Below are 19,758 nucleotides of genomic sequence, written 5' to 3'. Positions count from 1 at the left end.
CTGAATAAATCAGTTAGTCGCAGTAATGGGATGTTACATTTCCTCAAGCACTGTACTGAAGTAAATTTTTGAGGTACTTAACTTGAGTAATTCTATTTTATGTAGTGTTATACTTCTACTCAAGTACATTTGTGAAGCAAATATTGTCCTTTTTACTCCACTGCATTTTTTTTAATTAGTATATACAATTCTGAATGCAGGACTTTTACTTGTAACAGAGTATATCAGTAGCACTGTGGTGGTTAATTTACTGTTTTCTGATATTTTATAGACAAATAAATGATCTTAATTTATCAGTAATGAAACAAATTCCTAGTCACAGCTCTACACTTCTGCAGAGCCCTCTGGAAACAGGATAGCAAACAAGTACAAAAGCCTCTCTTGAGCTCAGATCAGCCTGAAACCAAGTGAACCGAGACGTCATACGTTTGGCGAGATGCATTCTGGGAACTGACCCTCACATATCCAGGGGCCTGCACCGAGCTCAGACTCACACTTACAGCTACTCTCAAAACAGTCAAGACAGCGTCTGTGGGCCAGAACAAGGCGGATAAATCATCCACCGACACCGTAGTCCTTTTTCAAACAGACTGTAATTATCACAGCTGAGGTTTCTGCTCTGCCATGAACACAAAGATCTTTCAGGAAAGAGAAAGGAGGACAGAAGAGTGAGAGATTTAAAATAACACAGAGGAATCTTATCAAGACCAGATGTGACTGTAGGAAGAGGGGAGGAACTCTCCAGTGTTATAAAAGAGGTGCTCAGTTTCAACATAAATCCAGCTTTGCACAAAAATTCACTTCATGTCAGAATGAAACAATAAAAGCTTATACTACAAGTAACATTTGACACTGTTTTGAAATGTCATACCAACACTGTTCTAGCCTGAACATGCCTCCTCCTTTCAGAGGAGAAGAAAATAAAGAAGGCTTTGGGGTAATGAGTACCAGAGCATCTGTGTTTTTCATCCCATCACAGCTTCACTTTGCTAATGAACAAACAGCCTTCTGCTAGAGCAACTTAGCTTGATTACAATGATGAAAACGATGCTTCTACTTTATACAAACAGGCTGCCAGGAAACTTTGCGAAAGCTCCTGTAAGGTCCAGAAAGATCCCTCAATGTAAAATCTATAAGTTTACAAGTGACTAATTTTTACTCATAAAAGCCTGGAGGCAAAACACTTGAACAGACTCTGTCGCTTTCTAAAAGACAAGCAGATCGCTTCTTTCACTGATTAATTACGATCACTTTATCAATCAAGACACTTCAGACTGAAATGAATAAATTATTTAACAGGGATTTTAGGCTAAACTCTTCAAATGTCTCCTCTTTCTAATTCATTTAAATAACTCACTCAATTAAACTGTTTTGATTCTCTGTGACACGAAATGATGTGTTTAAGTTTTCCTGGATTATTATTTATTTATTTATTTATTTTGGATGGGGCAAAGGACGGCTGAATTCAAGCTGCGAAAATGCATGCAAAAAACTAAATAAGACCACACTGTTTGTTGACAGGTGGTATATGGAAAGGTGCACTACAACAATACAGCAGATACAACAATGCACAGGTCAGGTGGGGTTAGCTTGGTGTGTGTTTAACTCTGATTTTGTGTGTTTCAGTGTGTGTGTGTGTGTGTGTGTGTGTGTGTGTGTGTGTAATCTGCAGTGTGTTGAGGTGGTTGTTATCTGGGCTGAATTGCAGAGCTTAATATTCAGCCAGCAGCCAGATTAGTTCAGGACAACCTGTCAGTCTGCAGCTGCAGAGTGTGTGTGTGTGTGTGTGTGTGTGTCTGATCATGTACCTCTATCTTTGTGAGGACCAATTTGAGTTTAGTTTGATGTCTTTTGGGAGGTGGGGACATCTTTTCTGGCCCCTACTTCCTCAAAGGGCTGTCTTAGAGAATTAAGGTTAAGGTTGAGGTTAGGTGGCTTGGCAATGCTTTTTATCAATGAAGGTCCTCACAAGTATATTATATTTATCCCACTGTGGTGACAGTTATATTATGGGATTCACCTCCTATCTGGAGACAAAAAGCTGGTTGCCACAGCTATTTATTTTCGGGTTGAGACTTAGCATTAGTTGCACACACTGCACCTGCCACACAGACAGAAGAAGTAGTCAAGGTACAGTAGCCTGGATGTGTCAATCCAGAATACATACATGTTAAAAATTTCTGCTTTTCTGGAGAGTGAACAGTTATCGGTAGTAACTTAGCCTTGGTCACTGCTACATCAATACGCTGCCATTTTTTGGTGTTACATAGAGAACAACAGATAGGAGTTTTTTCATAACTTACATTATGAATGGGCGGACTGTGTATGGGTTGAATATTTAGGATAATACTGTCATACGTGTACAATCAATGCGTTTGAAGAGTATGGCTTATTTTATTAAAAAACAGGTCTAATAGCAAAGATGTGTTTGAACTCAGCAAATGTAAGGTATGGAGAGAGGGATCATGCTGTTATTAGTACTGAAACTCAGGTACCACAAACAAAGACAACGTCACACATCACATCCTACACAGTGCAGCAGTAAAACAAGGTTTTGCATTAAGGGACTTTCTTTCCAGAGTCGCCTATTTGCACCAACACTGAGCAATCAGTACGAGACAGAAAAACTCATTTACACACCCACAAAAGCAACAAATATCCCAGAATGCATAGCAGCTGTGAGACAGGTTGGCATTTCAACCAAAAGGCACCATTCTCATTTTTATCTTAAGCACAGCAGCTGCAACTGTTGCTCTTTCCTCTGGCTTCATTCTTCACCTAAACATGTAGCTGGATACTGCTAATTTCACTCGCTTGCTCCCTGAGGGTTGTCAGATGGCATTCTGGGAAGTGTAGGAACTCACTAACTTAAAAGGAAACAGAGAGGAAAGGTTGAGAGAAATTCAAAGCTACAAAGAAAACACTGAGCTTGTGTTTGACAAAGTGGAGGTTCTAGCACTTGACCCTCCCTCGTTACTACTGTTGAGATGCCCCTGAGCAAGGCATTTAACCCCCAGCTGCTTCAGCACAGCTGCTCAGTGGCCAAAAGGAAGTGAAATTAATATATTTTAAGTAAGCATTTGAGCTTAAAATAACTCTTGGAATACAGTGAGGTGCCTTGACTTTATTTTTTCCTTTATATAAAGAAGCTGTGATATGAGTGTTTGCCTGGTCATGCACCAAAGGAGAGTTTATTTCTGTTTTCAGTCAGTGTGCATCCCATCTCTCACTCCTCTCCCTGGAAAATAAAACTACAATTTCAAACCTCACAACCTCAAAGGAGCTGTGAGGATGTTTTTCACCTCCAGACGACAAATAAGCATGAACCTTCAGGGAAATTAGGGAAGGGGGGGTGGATAGAGGAGTTTAATGCCTTGCTCGAGGGCTCCTCGACAGGACATGTGGCCCCTGTGAAGCTATAGTGACACCTGACTGTTGTTAATGTCATCTCCTGCTGCCGTTTGCCCCCCAGCAGCGAGGAGCTCTGGAGGAGGAAGGGATGATGTGTGGAAATCAAAAAATTAGGTCAAAGTCTGCGGGATGCAGGGGGAAGCTTTGCATTCACTGCCGGCGCACATTTACAGCGTCAGCTCAGCATGTAAATAATGCAACGGGGCATCTGACCCCATTTCCCCCCAGACACACTTGTTTACATTGGAGCAACTCTGAGCTGGCAGTTTACATTTTTTAGAAAAAAAGAAAGCAAGAAAGAAAGAGGAAATGTGTGTCACCTTTTTCCCCATCCTCCCTCCCCTCCTCTCATTTTCTCTCAGCTCAGATGCAGATCCCTCTGAAACCTGCATTTGCAGCAGCAGCAGCAGCAGCAGTGGAAACATTAAAATGCAATGTGTGCATTTGCAGTCAGCTGTTAAAATCGCTTCCTCTCTCTCCCTCTCCCTCTCTCTATCTCTCTGCCTCTTCTGTCTTTCTCCATACATGGCTGAGCTCCGCGAAAGCCTCCAGACTCCATGAGAAACAGGGAAAACACTGCTCGCAGGCAGCTGAAATATGACACTATGATACTCTCCAGGCTGAGAGTGAGTCTGCAGCAATGTGACATATCAATCTGAGAAAGAAGAAGAGGAGGAGGAGGAGGAAGGGGGGGGGGGGGGTGCTAATGAGAAAATCAATACCGAGGCTGCATATCAGGGTCTTGCAAAAGAAGCCAATATATGCTCTGGTGTTACGGAAAGAAGCTGGAATATAATGGGAATCATTCATCCCCTCCAAAAGCTGCCTGGCTGCAGTGTGTCATGTGAAAACTGTGTCTGGTAACAGCTGCACACTCTGTGCACATAATCTAAGCAGCATGCAGAGCTCTGCTGAACGGGATTTTCCAATATGACAGTGATGAAAAAAAAATATCTACGACAACTTCTTATTGACAAACCCCAAAGATAAATCTCTGTAGCATTCCTATGATATTCCCCCTGGGGGCTATAATTCCTCCCTGGTGCTCAACAGAGACTTTTATGTGTACATCATGGTGGTGTTTATCTGCTGTGATGTAAAGATCAGTCCACTAATCAACAAAAACTACAATACTAATGATTATTTGCTCCTTTTTTGATGATATCATTGTAAACTTATTATTTTTGGTTTGCAATTTGAAAAAAAAAGCAATTTGAAGATGTTAAATTGGGTTCTGGACACTTGTGGACACTGCATAATAATGATTTCAGGGTGAATATAGTGCTTTATAGAAGTTTTTATCTTGTATTATATTTCCTTACATGATATTCCTATGATACATGCTGCTAAATATTGTCTTCATGATGTTTTTCTGTATAATTGTATGATATTTCTGTGTACCTTTTGTTTTATTTATTCTCCAATTAGACAGTTTTGATGCTAAATGTGCACTAGGACATATCAGAGGAATGCTATAAGAATACTACAGTCCTCCCAAAGCATACTATTCTGACTCCACTGCCACACCACCAAAACATCACATCCCCTGCATCCAAATCACCAAAGCAGTGTTTATGGCAGCATGTGTGTGCGCGCGCGCGCGTGCCTGTTTAATAAATATGGAAAAACGGACTTGAACTTGTGGCAGTAGGAGTTCAACACTTCTCTCAGCTCTAAACTCTGAACCGGCTGGTCCTCTCAGCAGAGACCGACCAGCAGCGACCCAGACACCCCACAGAGCAGCAGCAGAGCCCGGGCAGAGCCGCCCGAAGCTCGGCGGTGAAATTCAAGTACTCACCCTCGGATAACTCCAGCTCCAGCTCGGCCAGTTTGGCCCGCACCTCCGCAGGAAGCGGCACCGGGTCCCGGTCCGCCATTCCGCCACAAGAAACCGACTTAAACCTGTGTTTTTACGGCTCTTTCTCCCTGTTTTCTCTCTCCAGGCTGCTCCTCAAACCCCCAAAATATCCAAAGTCAGTCAGACTGAGTCTCTGCGTGTCGCTCTCTGTTCGGCAGCAACGCTGTTAGCCCTCTGCACACCGACGTCAAGCCAGACAACACATGGCGGCTCTGCTTCCGCTGGGTTTATTTTAAAAATAAGAGCCTAACTGGCTGCACAGAGGCACATGTAACAGCTGACTTCTACTGTTCCAATCAGTATTGTGACTCTAATATTGCTTGTAAAACACATTTGATAACTGTAAATAAATAGAGCACAGATACAAGTGATCTCTAAAAAAATGGATCTAGATAGTTTTTTTTTCCAAGTTTTTGGATGATGACATCAAAATCCAAAAGTGGGTGATACAAAATATAGCCCAAATAAACAAATAAATTATAATAGATTGAACAATTTAGCAGTATAATTTAAATAAGCTCCAACGTTACAGGCTGCCACATTACAGTGATGAACACAATAATGAATCAATATTTATGGTACAGTTATATCATACTGAAAAAAAAACCATTCTACATAATGAGCACTTTTACCTTTGGTAGTTTGAGCATATTTTGACACTAATATTCTAAATATTTCAGGATGCAATGAGGTAAAAAATAAATAAACTAAAAAATAAAATGGTGGTGTGATTGTTTTAATTTCAGTTTTGATCATTACAGTGGAGTCACAATAAAAGCTCATTCCCAAGGTTGTGAAAGTTTAAAAAAAAAAAAAAAAAAGAAATTCTCAAAAATATGAGATAGCAAAGTCAAAATGAGAAGTAATAAGTTAATATTGTGCTGTTCTCAGGTGAAATAACATCAGTCACTTTTTTTACTTGTCATCTCCATATTTTGACTAAATGAGTCTAATTTTGATTATTCCGGAAATGTAGGGAATGAGAAAGGGGTGTGGACATGCCATGCAACAAAGGTTAGAATCAAACTTTGTGGTTACACACATTGTAGACTAACAACCGGGATACTCATTATGTCATAATTTTGGCATAAAATGTCCAACAAACAAAAACAAGCCAAACAAATCCCACAGGTTGTTTGATTGATTTTGATTTTTCCATCCAACTAGATGAGAAAATATGGTTCCTAAAATGTTCCATTTTATTAACATAGGCCTACTATTCCACAGAGTCCTCACTGCACACAAGACTATAATATAAATGACACATATAGATCTATTTATATTGATAATATAGATTTCAGATTGTATTAAAGAAAACATACTGTAGATTACATTTTACTTCCGAGAAGTTGATACCAATGATTTTTTTTCTAGTATGTATTTTATATTTTTATTTTCTGCCCATCTTGAAAAAATAACAGATCACTGCATGCATCACTATAGTTTATGTAGTTTATACATAAAAGCAAATGTCACACATTTTTAAAAATTCACTATACACTCATAGATTGTGCAGACACCAGTACTTCCTCTGATCCCTCGCCGAACTGCTATTATGCTTTTATTTTGAAGGTATACTCATCCGTTTTCCTGTCTGACACTTGTTAATTGTTTGTAACTTAATGCACCTTGCAGGCAGAATATACTGGAGATGACTTTGGACAGATTGAAAACATCAGTATGCGAACACACATTTATGTATTTTTATTGACTCCAGACAAAGTTTGTTGATTTGTTTTCTTATTTGTGGGGACACAATGAAACAATGGTAATAAAATAACCATGAGAGGGCGCCAGACAACATCTATCTATCTATCCGTCTGTCTACAAATACAGTCAACAACAAATTCCTCATATCTCATGAGAACAAATTTAGGATATGAATTAAAGGTGTCAGTAAAGGCTTTTTATGATTGTATTGTTTTTATTTGTTTTGTGGCCTTTGCTGTTTTGGAGAGGGAAATGGACCAACCCAAAACATTAGATTCTATCACATGTAAAAGAATAAACTTAAAGCTGCAGTAACTGATTTTGATCACTTGGGGGCAGCAGACACACGTTGTGAGCATAACATTGACATATTATCACTTTTTAAATTGTAATGACCACAGACATAGATGCCTCCTTGGCCACTAGATCATACATCAGCGGCGATGCTATATTTGAGAGGCATGATTATGATGAGACGTTTTTATGGGTTTATGATCTACACCAGGGTGTCCAAACTTTTTTGAATTGGGGCCAGATTGGATAATATGAAAATACCCAGGGGCCAGCTGCTTCTCACATTACACAGGTTATAAAAAGGAATTTAAAAAAAATCTTATATAAATGAGACAAGCAACTGTTTCATCATTCAACCAGTAGGTATTCAACGCTGTAGCCATGTCTGCTATCCAGCAGGAAATGTCTGCTATCAGATAACCATTCATTTGCTTGTTTGACATCTGTTTTTAGTTTCATCTCAGGTAGTTCCTATTTGGTGCATGCCTGTAAACTGTATGACGTCCCACTATTGTGAGGTTAATGGAAAACTGCAAAGTGTACACAAATTGTCAGGGACAATATTTAGCCCACTAGCCATAAATTGAGTGTCACTGCTCATAATCATCGCTATCAGTTTCTTTTTTTATTTCATTTTTATTTTGCTATGTTCAGAACATTTCTGGGCATGTAGTCCCCAACCAATAACAGTGTGCAGGTATGGTCAAGACTTGATTAAAGGGTAGTGACCAGAACGTATGAAGCACACATTCAAGAGGAAGCTATGGAAATCGCAGACACAGAACCAAAAAATAAATAAATGCAAACATAGTGAGGCAAAACATCAAGCAGATCAAGCTGGGGTTGGCTTTCACTTTTGCTGACAATTCCTGCATAGTATACCTTTAAGGATGAATTCAGTAAAAAGAAAATGATTCTGCAAGATGCTCTTTAACTCTAACTCGTCACTGTCAGCATTTTTTTAATGCCTAGTTGAACAACAGAGTTCCCTCAGAGATTTTCTTTTCATGAAAACTACATTTCCCATCAGTCCAGTTGCCTTCTCTCCCAGACTGTAAAGAGATAAATGTGTTAGAAGTGATTTTTTTTTCCCCACTAGTCTTTCTCTGCTTCCATTATCTTTTCTCACCACAAGCTTTGTGCTCAAGATGAGGAACTTCAAGGGATAGTTTGGATCTTTACCTCCGCCAAAGAGGTTATGTTTTCGCCGGCGTTGGTCTGTTTGTCTGCAAAATAGTTATGAACGGATTTTGATGAAATTTTCAGGAAAGGTGGGTAATGGGACAAGGAAGAGATGATAACATTTTGGTGGTGATCGGTTGAAGCAAAGTGGATAAAATAATAAAAAAAAAGTCTATCGTCTGAAAGCCTCAGCAGCAATTCCAATTTCTAAACACGGTGAAAATAGCGCCATCTAGTGGCCGGAAAGCACGTCTTGTTCTACTTGCTAAATATTGTTGTAATTTTAAAGTTGAAATTAATGTTCTGTGTTGGGAAAAAAGAAAGTGAAAAATACAAAAAAACCCATTATATTCTGTGTTGGTACAAAATAAAAACGAAATAAATACACCACAGTGTCTCCATGGTGAAGGCATATATAACCTAATAATGATAGTGATGCAAATAACCTAATTGTGATGCAGGCTGCAAAATCTAATGCAGAGGGGGAGGGAATATCACCTACTTGGCGGAAGTCTGCACTCTCTGAGTGCTTTTCTAGTTTGATGTGAGGTTGTATGAGGTACTTATCCCTAGTCAGCATATTACATACAGTATGTGTCAGTCTGCATGGCCCCGGTTTGATGAAGCAGGCTGAAGTCTAAAACAGTGATTTCCAAAGAGGAACTGAAGGCGTTATATTGCTTTATTCAAAGCCAGACTGCACTGAGAAAAGCAGTGATTTAACATTGCTGAACACAGGAGCTGCTGGTCCACTGCTGCCTCCATCAGTTATTGTGTTTGTGTTAGTGTGTGACTTTGGTGTTTGAACGGTTAGTTTGGATTCACCAAGTCACACAATCTAACTAACTGAGTGAGGCAGCCATAGACAAGCAGCTCTTGTGTCCAGCACTGTTAAATCACTGTTTTTCTCAATGGAATCTGGTGGCTTCAACGTGAGCATAGATGGGGAACTGAAGCACGGCTTCTCTGTTGGCACAGGCTGATGGAAAGTTAAGGGAGTGAAAATACTCTCAATATATCGTACACTTTAACTGTTATACATTTTTTTTAGGTACAAAAAAACATTTTGCTTCTACCTCTATTCACAGCTGTAGATTGCTGAGCTTCTGTTTTGGCACTTGTACCTGCTTCACCAAACTGGAGGTGTCCCGACCACCATCTACTGTAGGTCATAAACTAACTATGGATAAGCACCTCATACAAGCCCACTTAAAAAAATCCAAACTCTCCCTTTAAACCATTAACACATCCTTTATAACACCCTTTAATTTTTTTCTCTGATTCCTCCCAGTTCAGCTGTTACCTGGCCTCAACCATAAGGAACAAATTTATGATAAAAATGCAACTTAGAATCTGTGTTTTCATCACTGCAGGGCATTTCATTTAAGTCATCATCATCATCATCATCATTGTCTCCACTCCTGGCAGCAGCAGCAGTCCCATCATCATTACTTTCCCATTACTGACCCGGAGGCTCTGACTTTCTGCTGCAGGTCTGAAACTGAAGCCTCACTCAGATTCACCACAGAGCTGAGAACAAAGAGCAGCAGCAGTGTCAGATATCTGCATGTTCAAGTTTAGACTTTTCATTATTCCTGACCCCTGGAGGTGGTGCAGTGTATGGACAGAGTGACACAGAACAAAAAACACAGAAATGTAATAAGTTGGTGTTCACTAGTGCTGACTGGTGATATTTCACGCTTATAATGACAGTGTGTTCGAAAACAATCCAAAACTATGAAAGAACTGACATTTTGTTTGCATGAGAAGTCAGGTGGGAGCAGAAGAAAGACATTTAAAAAAAAAAATCAAACAAAACATACATAATGATTTAATCTTCATCTTTAAGGAACAATGTTACATTTTGGGAAATGACCTGGTCACCAAATGAGATTCAACATGTTAACTAATGACCTTTAGGGGTGCTGGTTAATGGACTTAAGTACGTGGGGACATGGGGAGGTAAATACACATTACTCAAAAAGTTAAACTGTCACTTAAAAGATTAATAAATGAAAAAAATAGTTGACTTGTCCATTCATCTACTATTTGTTTCAGTAATAAAATCAATATTCAAGTACCCCCAGTCAGGGTTGGAGTCACTGAAGCAGAAAAAAGAAAGAACATTTTTTATTGAGAGGAAAAACAGTGACAAGCAACATAAATAATAGAAATGCAAATTTAAGCAGAAAAAAACAAACAAACAAAAAAAAAAAAAAAACGCAACAATGACAAAGCTTTTATAGAATAAATGACACTTTTTATTATCTGCCAGAGTGCTTTGTGGGGTAAACAACTCTCCCAACATATGTCAGATTTTTATTTCTACCCTGTGAGTGTTTCTTCAGTGTGTGTGAGTGTATGCGTAATTACAACATGATATGGTTCAAGCTCTAACAAGCCCAAGGGTTAAAGAGGAGAAGCAGGCTGGCAGAAAATGTGAGAGGAAAGGAAAACATCAAGTGTTCATTTCAAAATCAACACAAGTCACTTCATGGTCGCTGATCAACATTTAATAACTGATGGTCTGTACATGAATATATTAAAATAAGAAAACATACAGAAGAAACATCTTACTATATAATGACGAAAACTCTGCCTGTGTGTCTGTTCCACGTTTTTCTCCTCACTGACTTGGTCAATCCATGTGAAATTTGGCACAGTGGTAGAGGGTCATGGGAGGATGCAAATAAGCAATATTACATCAATTGGCCAAAGGGGGGCGCTATAGCAACTGATTGAATTTGCAAACTTTGAATGGGCATATCTCATGCCCCATATGTTGTAGAGACATGAAACTTTGCACAGAGATGCCTCTCCTCATGAGGAACAAATTTGCCCCAGAACTTATAACTTCCAGTTATATAGATTTTCTGCCATTTTTAATTTTTTGAAAGACACTTAAAATCGATCTCTTCCTAGGAAGTTTGATCGATCTGCATGAAACTTGGTGAACATAATCTAGGGACCAATATCTAAAGTTCCCTCTTGACAAAAGTTGGAAAACTTACTAAAACTGAGCTTCTATAAGGCAATGAATATTGCGGAGGGCGTGGCTCATCACATAAAGGTGTATAACATCTCAAGGGTTTCACCGATCACCATGCAACTTTGTAGGCATATGACCACACATAATCTGAGGGGACCCCTCAATTATTGACCTGATCAAACAAAATGGAGGCGCTAGAGAGCTAATTTATTATGTAGGCCTAACCGCCATATCGATTTTTACTAAACTTGGTAGATATGTAGAACTGGACGCCTCAAGGTGCAAAGAAGACATGCAGCAATGAATGAAGGCCAGATTCCAACCCACACCGCTGCAACAAGGGCTAGCCGCACCTTTCCCATGCGAACTACCAGTGCACCCCCACACTTTAACTATCTGCCTTTCAACATGGTACCTCAACTACTAATGTACAGTTTTAGCCCACTAAGTATCCCACTATTGGCAATGGTACTACTGTACTTTCGATAAAGCAACCGTACTATCAAATTCACAAAAACTCTCTTTGAATACATTGCTCTTCTTAAGGGGTTCAGTTGACTATTTAATCTGCAACTACCTATGACCTGTATCCTAAACACATACCATGTGAAACTGTATGTGGGCAACTGTGCACTCAATGGGTATGGACTAGTTTTCTATTGTTTTGAATTGTTTTAATCAGCTATAATCTTTATTTTTATAACAATATATTAAATGACATGTGTGAAAGGAGTCACTCGCAGTGATGAACCTACAGAGAATTATCACCTGAATCTGTAGCTGCTATCAGCCTCACAGAGTTTTATACTTGTTTATCTGTCCATATCAAAGCGTTACTGTTCTAGCTCCCTCAAAGCATTTTCAAAGAAAAAGCTGTAAAAACACTTTTAAGCTACTATGTCAGTAAAGGATTTGAAACGTATTGATTTTGGTGTCCCCAGGGTGGTAGTATAAAAAAAAAGACAAGATGGCAGACATCAGTGTGTGGTGATACAGGCTCATAGTAATAAATACACTGCATCTTCATCTGAATTGTCAGGGCTTTGAGGTGAATCTGTGTGGCAGAACAGTGATTTAAAAAACAAATGATAGATGGATAGATAGATAGATAGATAGATAGATAGATAGATAGATAGATAGACAGATAGATAGATAATTTTAGAAGGTGTGACTTATGGGTAAAAGTGAAAATGACAAATTGATTATCTTTGAAAGATCAGATGACAGACTGTCGAGGATTTAGTAATAGCTGCAAACCCTCCCATCGCCACCACCATCACCATCATTATCATCATCATCATCATCATCATCTAACAGGAGAGAGGTGATGAAGGAGGCACTTCTACACCATCCTCTGTGAACATGCTGCCATCTTGTGGCTCTTTGCTGTCATCAGGACCAACTGACACCTGAAACTGAATTTACAAGTTTTTCAGAATCAAATTTCATTTTAAATATTCCTTCTCCCTTTGTGATTTAGCTTTTAAATACAATAAAATAATAGAGGTATTTATGATGTCTGGCAAATGTAGATACATATGTACTGAATGATTTCCTGCTTGTTTATGTCTTGCATTCTAACAGTCTATTATAAAGATGAGTAAATACGACATGCAGTTTATTATACAGTATGTATTATGGTTCTGGGGCACAGCAAGAGTGAGCACATCCTGCATCTTCACTGAATACTGTACACTCTTTATTCAGAACACAGTATTTGTTTACTACCCTGTGTACTATACCGCACACATGATCAGACTTTTAGATTAAATTGCTTTACAATGATTTGATGACATAGATGACATATTTCATCCTAAAACTGTTTGAAAATGAGAATTGGAAATCTGAATTTCTCTCCCCTCACTTTGTTTAAATATGCTTTACATAGGCTATTGTCATATTTGTCTCTCCGTACATCATCTGCTCAGTGCACTGACTGTTGTGCACAAGCTTCATGAAATTAAGGCCATTGTTCAGTGTAAAAATACAAATAAATACAATACACAGCCACAAGTATGTGGAAAAAATATGGCACCCATATGTGGGATTTGTGGAATGTGACACTATGGGCATTAAGCTGCTGCTTTAAGAGCCTCCACTCTTCTGGTTTCACTCTTTCCACCACATGTTGAACCTGGCTGCAGGGATGTGCTTTCATTCAGCCACAAAGGCGTTAGTGAGTTCCAGCACTGATGTCAGATGATAAAATCACAGTTCACAGTGATCACAGTTCACGGTTGACTTCCACTCCACTCAGAAGGTGCTGGGTGGGGTTGAGATCGGGGCTCTGTGCAAACCGGCCAAGTGTTTCCACACCAAACTGGGAAAACCATTTCTTTGTGGAGCTGGCTTTGTTGCACAGGGACATTGTCACGTTGAAACAGGAAAGAGACAAACACAAACTGATGAGCACAAAAAGATGGAGGAAATGATTGCTCTTTATTGGAGCAATACAGGTGATACAAATGAGGACTTGAAAAGTGGACTTGTCGGACCACAGCACACTTTTCCACTTGGTGTCAGTCCATCTCAGATGGGGTCGGGCCCAGAAACGTCAACAGAGTTTGTGCATGTTGTTGATATATGGCTTTCACTTTGCATGGTGGAGTCTGAACTTGGATTTGTAGATGCAGTGATGAAGTGTTTACTGACAGTTGTTTTCCAAAGTGTTCCCGAGCCCGCGTAGTAATATCCTTCATACAGTCGTGTTACTTTTAATGCAGTGCAATCTGAAGGGTCAAAGGTCACAGGCATTCAATATTGCTTTTCAGTCTTTCCCCTCACATGCAGAGGTTTATCCAGATTCTCTGAATCTTTTGGTGATACATGGAGTGTAGACTGTGAAATCCCTTGAAGTCCTTGCTATTGTGTAGGATGCTCTATAAGTGTTCGGACTGTTTGCCCACACAGTATTGTCATCATCCTTGATTGTGAACAACTGAGCCTTTCGAGGATGCCCTTTTCATATCCAATAATGACTTTTAATCTGTTACCAAGTGACCTGTTCATCTGAGGTTAGTGTTTTTTTGAACATTCGACAACTTTCTCAGTCTTTTGTTGCCCCTGCTCCAACTTTTTGTAACATGCTGCAGGCATCAAATTCATGATGAGAGTGTATTTTAAAAAAAACTTTTTCAGTTTTTTTTATCAGTTTGAAAATGAAATATCTTGTCTTTGTACTGTGTCCAACTGAATCTAGGTCAAAAACAGATTTACAAATCTTTGCATTGTGTTTTCATTTTCATTTTACACAGGAGTTTGGGTTGTACTTTCACCACTGGTTGCCTTTTGTTAGCAGTCGTTTAAGGTGGATGGATCTGTGGTCTAATTTGGTCAAATGTCTAACAGCGAAATGTTTTTGCAAAACATTTGATTTTTGAAACTTGGTACATTTATGTTACGTTCAGGACGAATAATAATTACTTTAAGTAACTCCTAAACTTTTCCTCCAGTGCCATCAGGTAATTTTGTCCAATACTTTGGTTTATGACCAAATACCTAAACTATTAAATTAAGCCTCAGCTGTATTTTGTGTTTGGTGTTAATTACCAAATGTCAGCATGCTCACACACTAAAATAAGATGGCAAATGTTACACCTGCTAAACAGCAACATGCTAACATTAGCTTTTTAATTGTTTGAAGTTTACGTCTGCAGTAAGATGATCTATTGAAGCATTTTTTAACATGTTTTATTCCATTTTTTTCATCTCTGACTTTCCAATTTCTGTTTTGTAACTGTATCATATAATGCAGTCTATATATCATGCAGTGGGAGGCTGTGGCTCAGAGGTAGAGCGGGTTGTCCACCAATCGAAATATCAGCAGTTTGATCCTCCTCGAGACTGCATGTCGAAGTATCCTTGAGCAAGATACTGAACCCCAAATTTCTCCTGATGGCTGTTCCATCGGTGTGTGTGAGTGTGGTAAAACTGAGTAGCAGGACTCAGCAACCAGTGTTTGAATGTGTGTGTGAGCGTTCAAATAAACACAAGAAGTTTGTGCTCTAGAGAAAGGATCAACACTCAGTGAAAAACCTAAGCCCTATGATAAGCTAATATGGCAAGGCTTAACTATACAAACCAATGAGCAGTGATAACTAGCATGTATTTGGGGTCATCGGGTGGGAACCTCCTTTCACCAGTGTTTCGTCTAGTTGGTCCCACGACACCTCCAGGAGGCTAGACAGTGATCTCTAGCGTCCCAGAGACACTCCCCTAATGCCAGGTCTCACTGCTTCCCTCCCTGCACCAACCCAATAACCTCCTTTATCTTACTTATGCATGGCTTTCTCAGCCCAAACAGCACCGCCACCTTCAACCAAACCCAGGCTCCGTACATGCGAGCTCTAGGTAGAAGCAGGGCTGATACTACCTTTCCTAGCACATTCACCACACTACAATACAAACTAAAGTTAATATAAGCTAAAGTTAAAGGAGCTAACTAAACTTACAGGATCAGCAAACACACTCACCTTGCCGCATGGCCTCAAACAAAATGGATTCAAATAGGCCACTCCCACACTTAAATAACCTTCCTCTTCCTGGACTTCCTCAGCCCAAACAACACTGCCATCTTCAACCAAACCCAGGCTCCGTACATGCGAGCTCCAGGTAGAAACAGGGCTGATACTACCTTTCCTAGCACGTTCACCATACTCTATTTCACACGCTACATAGCATAACTACAATATAAGCTAAAGTTAAAGGAGCTAAATGAACTTACAGGATCAGCAAGCACACTCACCTTGCCGCATGGCCTCAAACAAAATGGATTCAAATAGGCCACTCCCACACTTAAATACTTCCTCTTCCTGGATTTCCTCCTGAGAGGAAGTGGATCTCTCCACCTGATCTCAAGGAGTTATGTGCCCTGTTTAGTAGTTCCTCCTGCTGGCCCCCAACTGACATTACTTCTTCTCTTATAGATAAACTGGCTACATTTAATTGCTTCATCTGACATTTCCCTCACTGTCTTCCCCAAACTCTGTCCCCGCACTCCGAGTTCCCCAGGAGCGAGACAGCTGATCTTGCTATGAATCCCCTACACCCCACTTCCACTGGACAAATCCTAGTCTTCCATCCTCGCTGCTCAGCTTCTGCTCCTAAGTCTGCATATCTAAGCTTTTTTCTTTCATAGGCTTCTTCCACTGAGTCTTCCCAAGGAACTGTCAGCTCAATGAAATAAACTATCCGTTGACTCACTGACCACAACACTAAGTCAGGCCTCTGCCTGGTACAAACTATTTCCTGGGGAACAACAAGCTTTCCCCCTAAATCTACTTGCATTTCCCAATCACAAGCACCTTCTAGGCGGCCACACCCTTGCCTCTTCACTAACTTATCCCTTCTGTATTTCTCTCCCTCACGGACAAACTGAATTACTAAGCTCCTATCCTTAACACCTTCTGAATTCACCTGTCTTCGTTTTCCTTCGATGCCTGCAGCTTAACATTTCAACACCTGGTTATGTCGCCATGTATATCGGCCTTGTGACAAGCTAACTTTACAGCCTGACAAAATATGCTTTAAGGTTGCGGTACGTGAACACAATGGGCATGATGGGTCCTCATTTACCCACAGTTTTAGGTTCTGGGGGGTTGGTAACACATCGTATGTAGCCCCTACCAGGAACCTAATACGATTCTCCTCCATACTCCACAGGTCCCTCCAACTAAGCTTCCTCTTCTCTACACTTTCCCAATTCAACCACTGTCCCTGTTTAGCCTGGGCCACTACCTTTGCACCCCTTAGCATCTCTTCCTGTCTACGTATCTGTTCTACAACCAGCTTTCTTTTATCTTTGAGACCTGCTGTATTCCATACTGGTTTGCCTAAGCCAAGCCCCAGGCCTCCCCGGCCAAACTGAACATTACCTACAATCTCTGCATGTCTAAGAGCTGCCTCTGCCTCCTGAACTGCCGATCTTGGGTTCCACTTCCTCCCCTTGGTTGGATTTGGAACCACACTCCTAACTACCACGTCCTTACTCCCAGATAACAACAACTCTGTCCTGACCTTGGTACATTTAAATTCCTCTGTTAAACTAGATACTGGCAGCTGAAGTATCCCTTTTCCATACAATGCAACACTACTTAGGCACCTAGGAGCACCCAACCACTTCCTAATATAGGAGCTAACCGACCTTTCAGTTCTCTCCACTACGGATATTGGAATTTCATAAATTGACAATGGCCACATTAACCTAGGATATAGCCCAAATTGCAAACACCACAACTTCAACTTTCCTGGAAGTTCGGATTTATCTATTCTATCCAATCCTTCTGCCACATCTTTCCTAAATTTCACCACCTGTTCCTCATCATTCAACTCCACATTGTACCACCTACCTAAGCTCTTTACTGACTTTTCCCTAATTGTTGGGATTTCCTCATCATCTATGACAAACTTCCTATCACTTAACTTCCCTCTACGTATCGAGATGCTTCTAGATTTACTAGGCTTGATCTTCATGCTGGCCCACTTGAGGTTCTTATTGACCTTCTCTAATAGCCTCTTTGTACATGGCATTGTTGTGGTCACCAGTGTCATGTCATCCATGTAAGCCCTAACTGGTGGAAAATGCAACCCATTCTGCCATCTCTCTCCACCTACCACCCACTTAGAAGCCCTGATGATTACTTCCATTGCCATAGTAAATGCTAATGGAGAAATTGTACACCCTGCCATGATGCCTATTTCTAGCCTCTGCCAACCTGTTGTGAAACCTGCTGTACTTAGACACAGCCTAATATCCTGAAAATACGCTTTCACTAAGTTAACAACTACCTGTGGCACTCTGAAGTAGTCAAACGCACTCCAAATGAGGCTATGCGGTACTGAACCAAATGCATTTTCAAGATCTAAAAATACTACATGCAGGTCCCTTTTCTTAATCTTCGCTGCCTGAATCTGGTGCCAGATCATGCTAGTAGGCTCTAAACACCCTGAAAAACCTGGTATTCCTGCCTTCTGCACCATGGTATCTATTAAGCTATTCCTTTCTAAGTAGCTAGCTAATCTCTGCACAACTACACTAAAGAAAATATTCCCCTCTACATTCAAGAGAGAAATCATCCGGAACTGGCTAAGGTCCAGACTCCTTCTCCTTAGGAATGAGGACACCCCCTGCCCTACGCCATGCTCTTGGTATAATTTGCTTCTCCCAAACTATTCTTAGCTGTTTCCATAAAAATTTAAGGGTATCAGGCGCACTTTTATAAACCCGGTAGGGGACTCCATTAGGCCCTGGGGCCGAAGAAGCCTTTGCACGCCTGACCACCTCCTGAACTTCCTTCCACCTAGGTGGTCTGACATCCATCTCATGGTCTATCCCTTCTAATGGAGGGATATCGGGTGGGAAACCTACTATCCTATTGTGATTCGTAGCGTAAAAAGCGCTTTGAGTGGTCAGAGGACTAGAAAGGCACTATAGAAATGCAGGGCCATATGTAATTGGCTTAACAATTTTAATTAACAAGTATTTGGAGAAAAGTAAAAACTTAAATTAAAATATATGAAATTCCACCACATTTAAGATGCTAATTTGCTCATAAAAGGCCCGAAAAAAAGAGACAGTGGCTCCTCAACAGTGCCTAAATCTTTATTTTTCAGTAAGCTACATTTTTTCTTCAAATTAGACAGTTTTTACATCATGACACAGAGTAACTTAAATTATCTATAGCTGACATGTACGCTTGATTCCAGTCTCGATGGAAGAATAGACCTAAAAAAAACCAAACAAACCAAAAAAAAGAAAAAAAAAAGAAAAAAAGAAGAAGCCCTCTTGAACACAACCTCTGTTCCACATCTGTTAAAGGTGTCATTAGGCAAATTATCTGTCCAGACCCCAACAGGATGGAGTCATCGATTGTCCACAGCTGTTAGCGTAGCATGGTAAGAGTGTTAATGAGTTAAACCACAGTGAGTTGATAAAGAGATCGAGTCTTGTTCCAGTCAGTTGGTGTGCATTCGTTATTATATCTCTAAGGAAAAAAAAACACCCGCAAGGGGGTCCATTTTTACGACAAGATGCAACCCTTGAGGAAAAAACAAAACAATGGCACTGTCAAAAACGGGCGAACAGGAAGGAGGAGACTGAGAGCTGAGGAGACCGACAGGCTGATATGAGGCTCCATGTAGAAGTCCATGACATAAAGGAGCTCCTCAAAACACCACGACATGGGCGTTTGTGTTAATGCCGGCGATATAGGAGAGGCGTGCAGAACTCGCGGCCGTCATTACCGCCAAAATAAGAGATCCCTTCAAAAAGCGGTATCATCCAGTCTGAGATACTGCACTTCAGAAAAAAAGTCAT

General features: G+C 40.2%; 1 protein-coding gene across 7 annotated transcripts in view; it reads right to left on the bottom strand.

Moving 5' to 3' along the window:
• Positions 1–5,468, bottom strand: part of LOC117271387 (disco-interacting protein 2 homolog C) — a 255,882-nt gene extending 250,414 nt beyond the window's left edge. For 5 of the 7 annotated variants that reach the window (XM_078172957.1, XM_078172951.1, XM_078172952.1 and 2 more), the window contains exon 1: positions 5,210–5,431. In XM_078172957.1, the coding sequence (XP_078029083.1) occupies positions 5,210–5,288 (79 nt within the window). In that variant the 5' untranslated portion in view covers positions 5,289–5,431. Of the gene's footprint in view, positions 1–5,209 lie in introns of all 7 variants that reach the window. The other 2 variants (XM_078172954.1, XM_078172953.1) reach the window with 2 other exon arrangements.
• Between the last annotated feature and the right edge of the window lie 14,290 nt (positions 5,469–19,758).

This window comes from Epinephelus lanceolatus, chromosome 12 (genome assembly GCF_041903045.1).
Source record: "Epinephelus lanceolatus isolate andai-2023 chromosome 12, ASM4190304v1, whole genome shotgun sequence".
NCBI lineage: Eukaryota > Metazoa > Chordata > Actinopteri > Perciformes > Serranidae > Epinephelus > Epinephelus lanceolatus.
The sequence above is the reverse complement of the archived record's forward strand: the minus strand, read 5'-3'. Positions and strand labels throughout refer to the sequence as shown.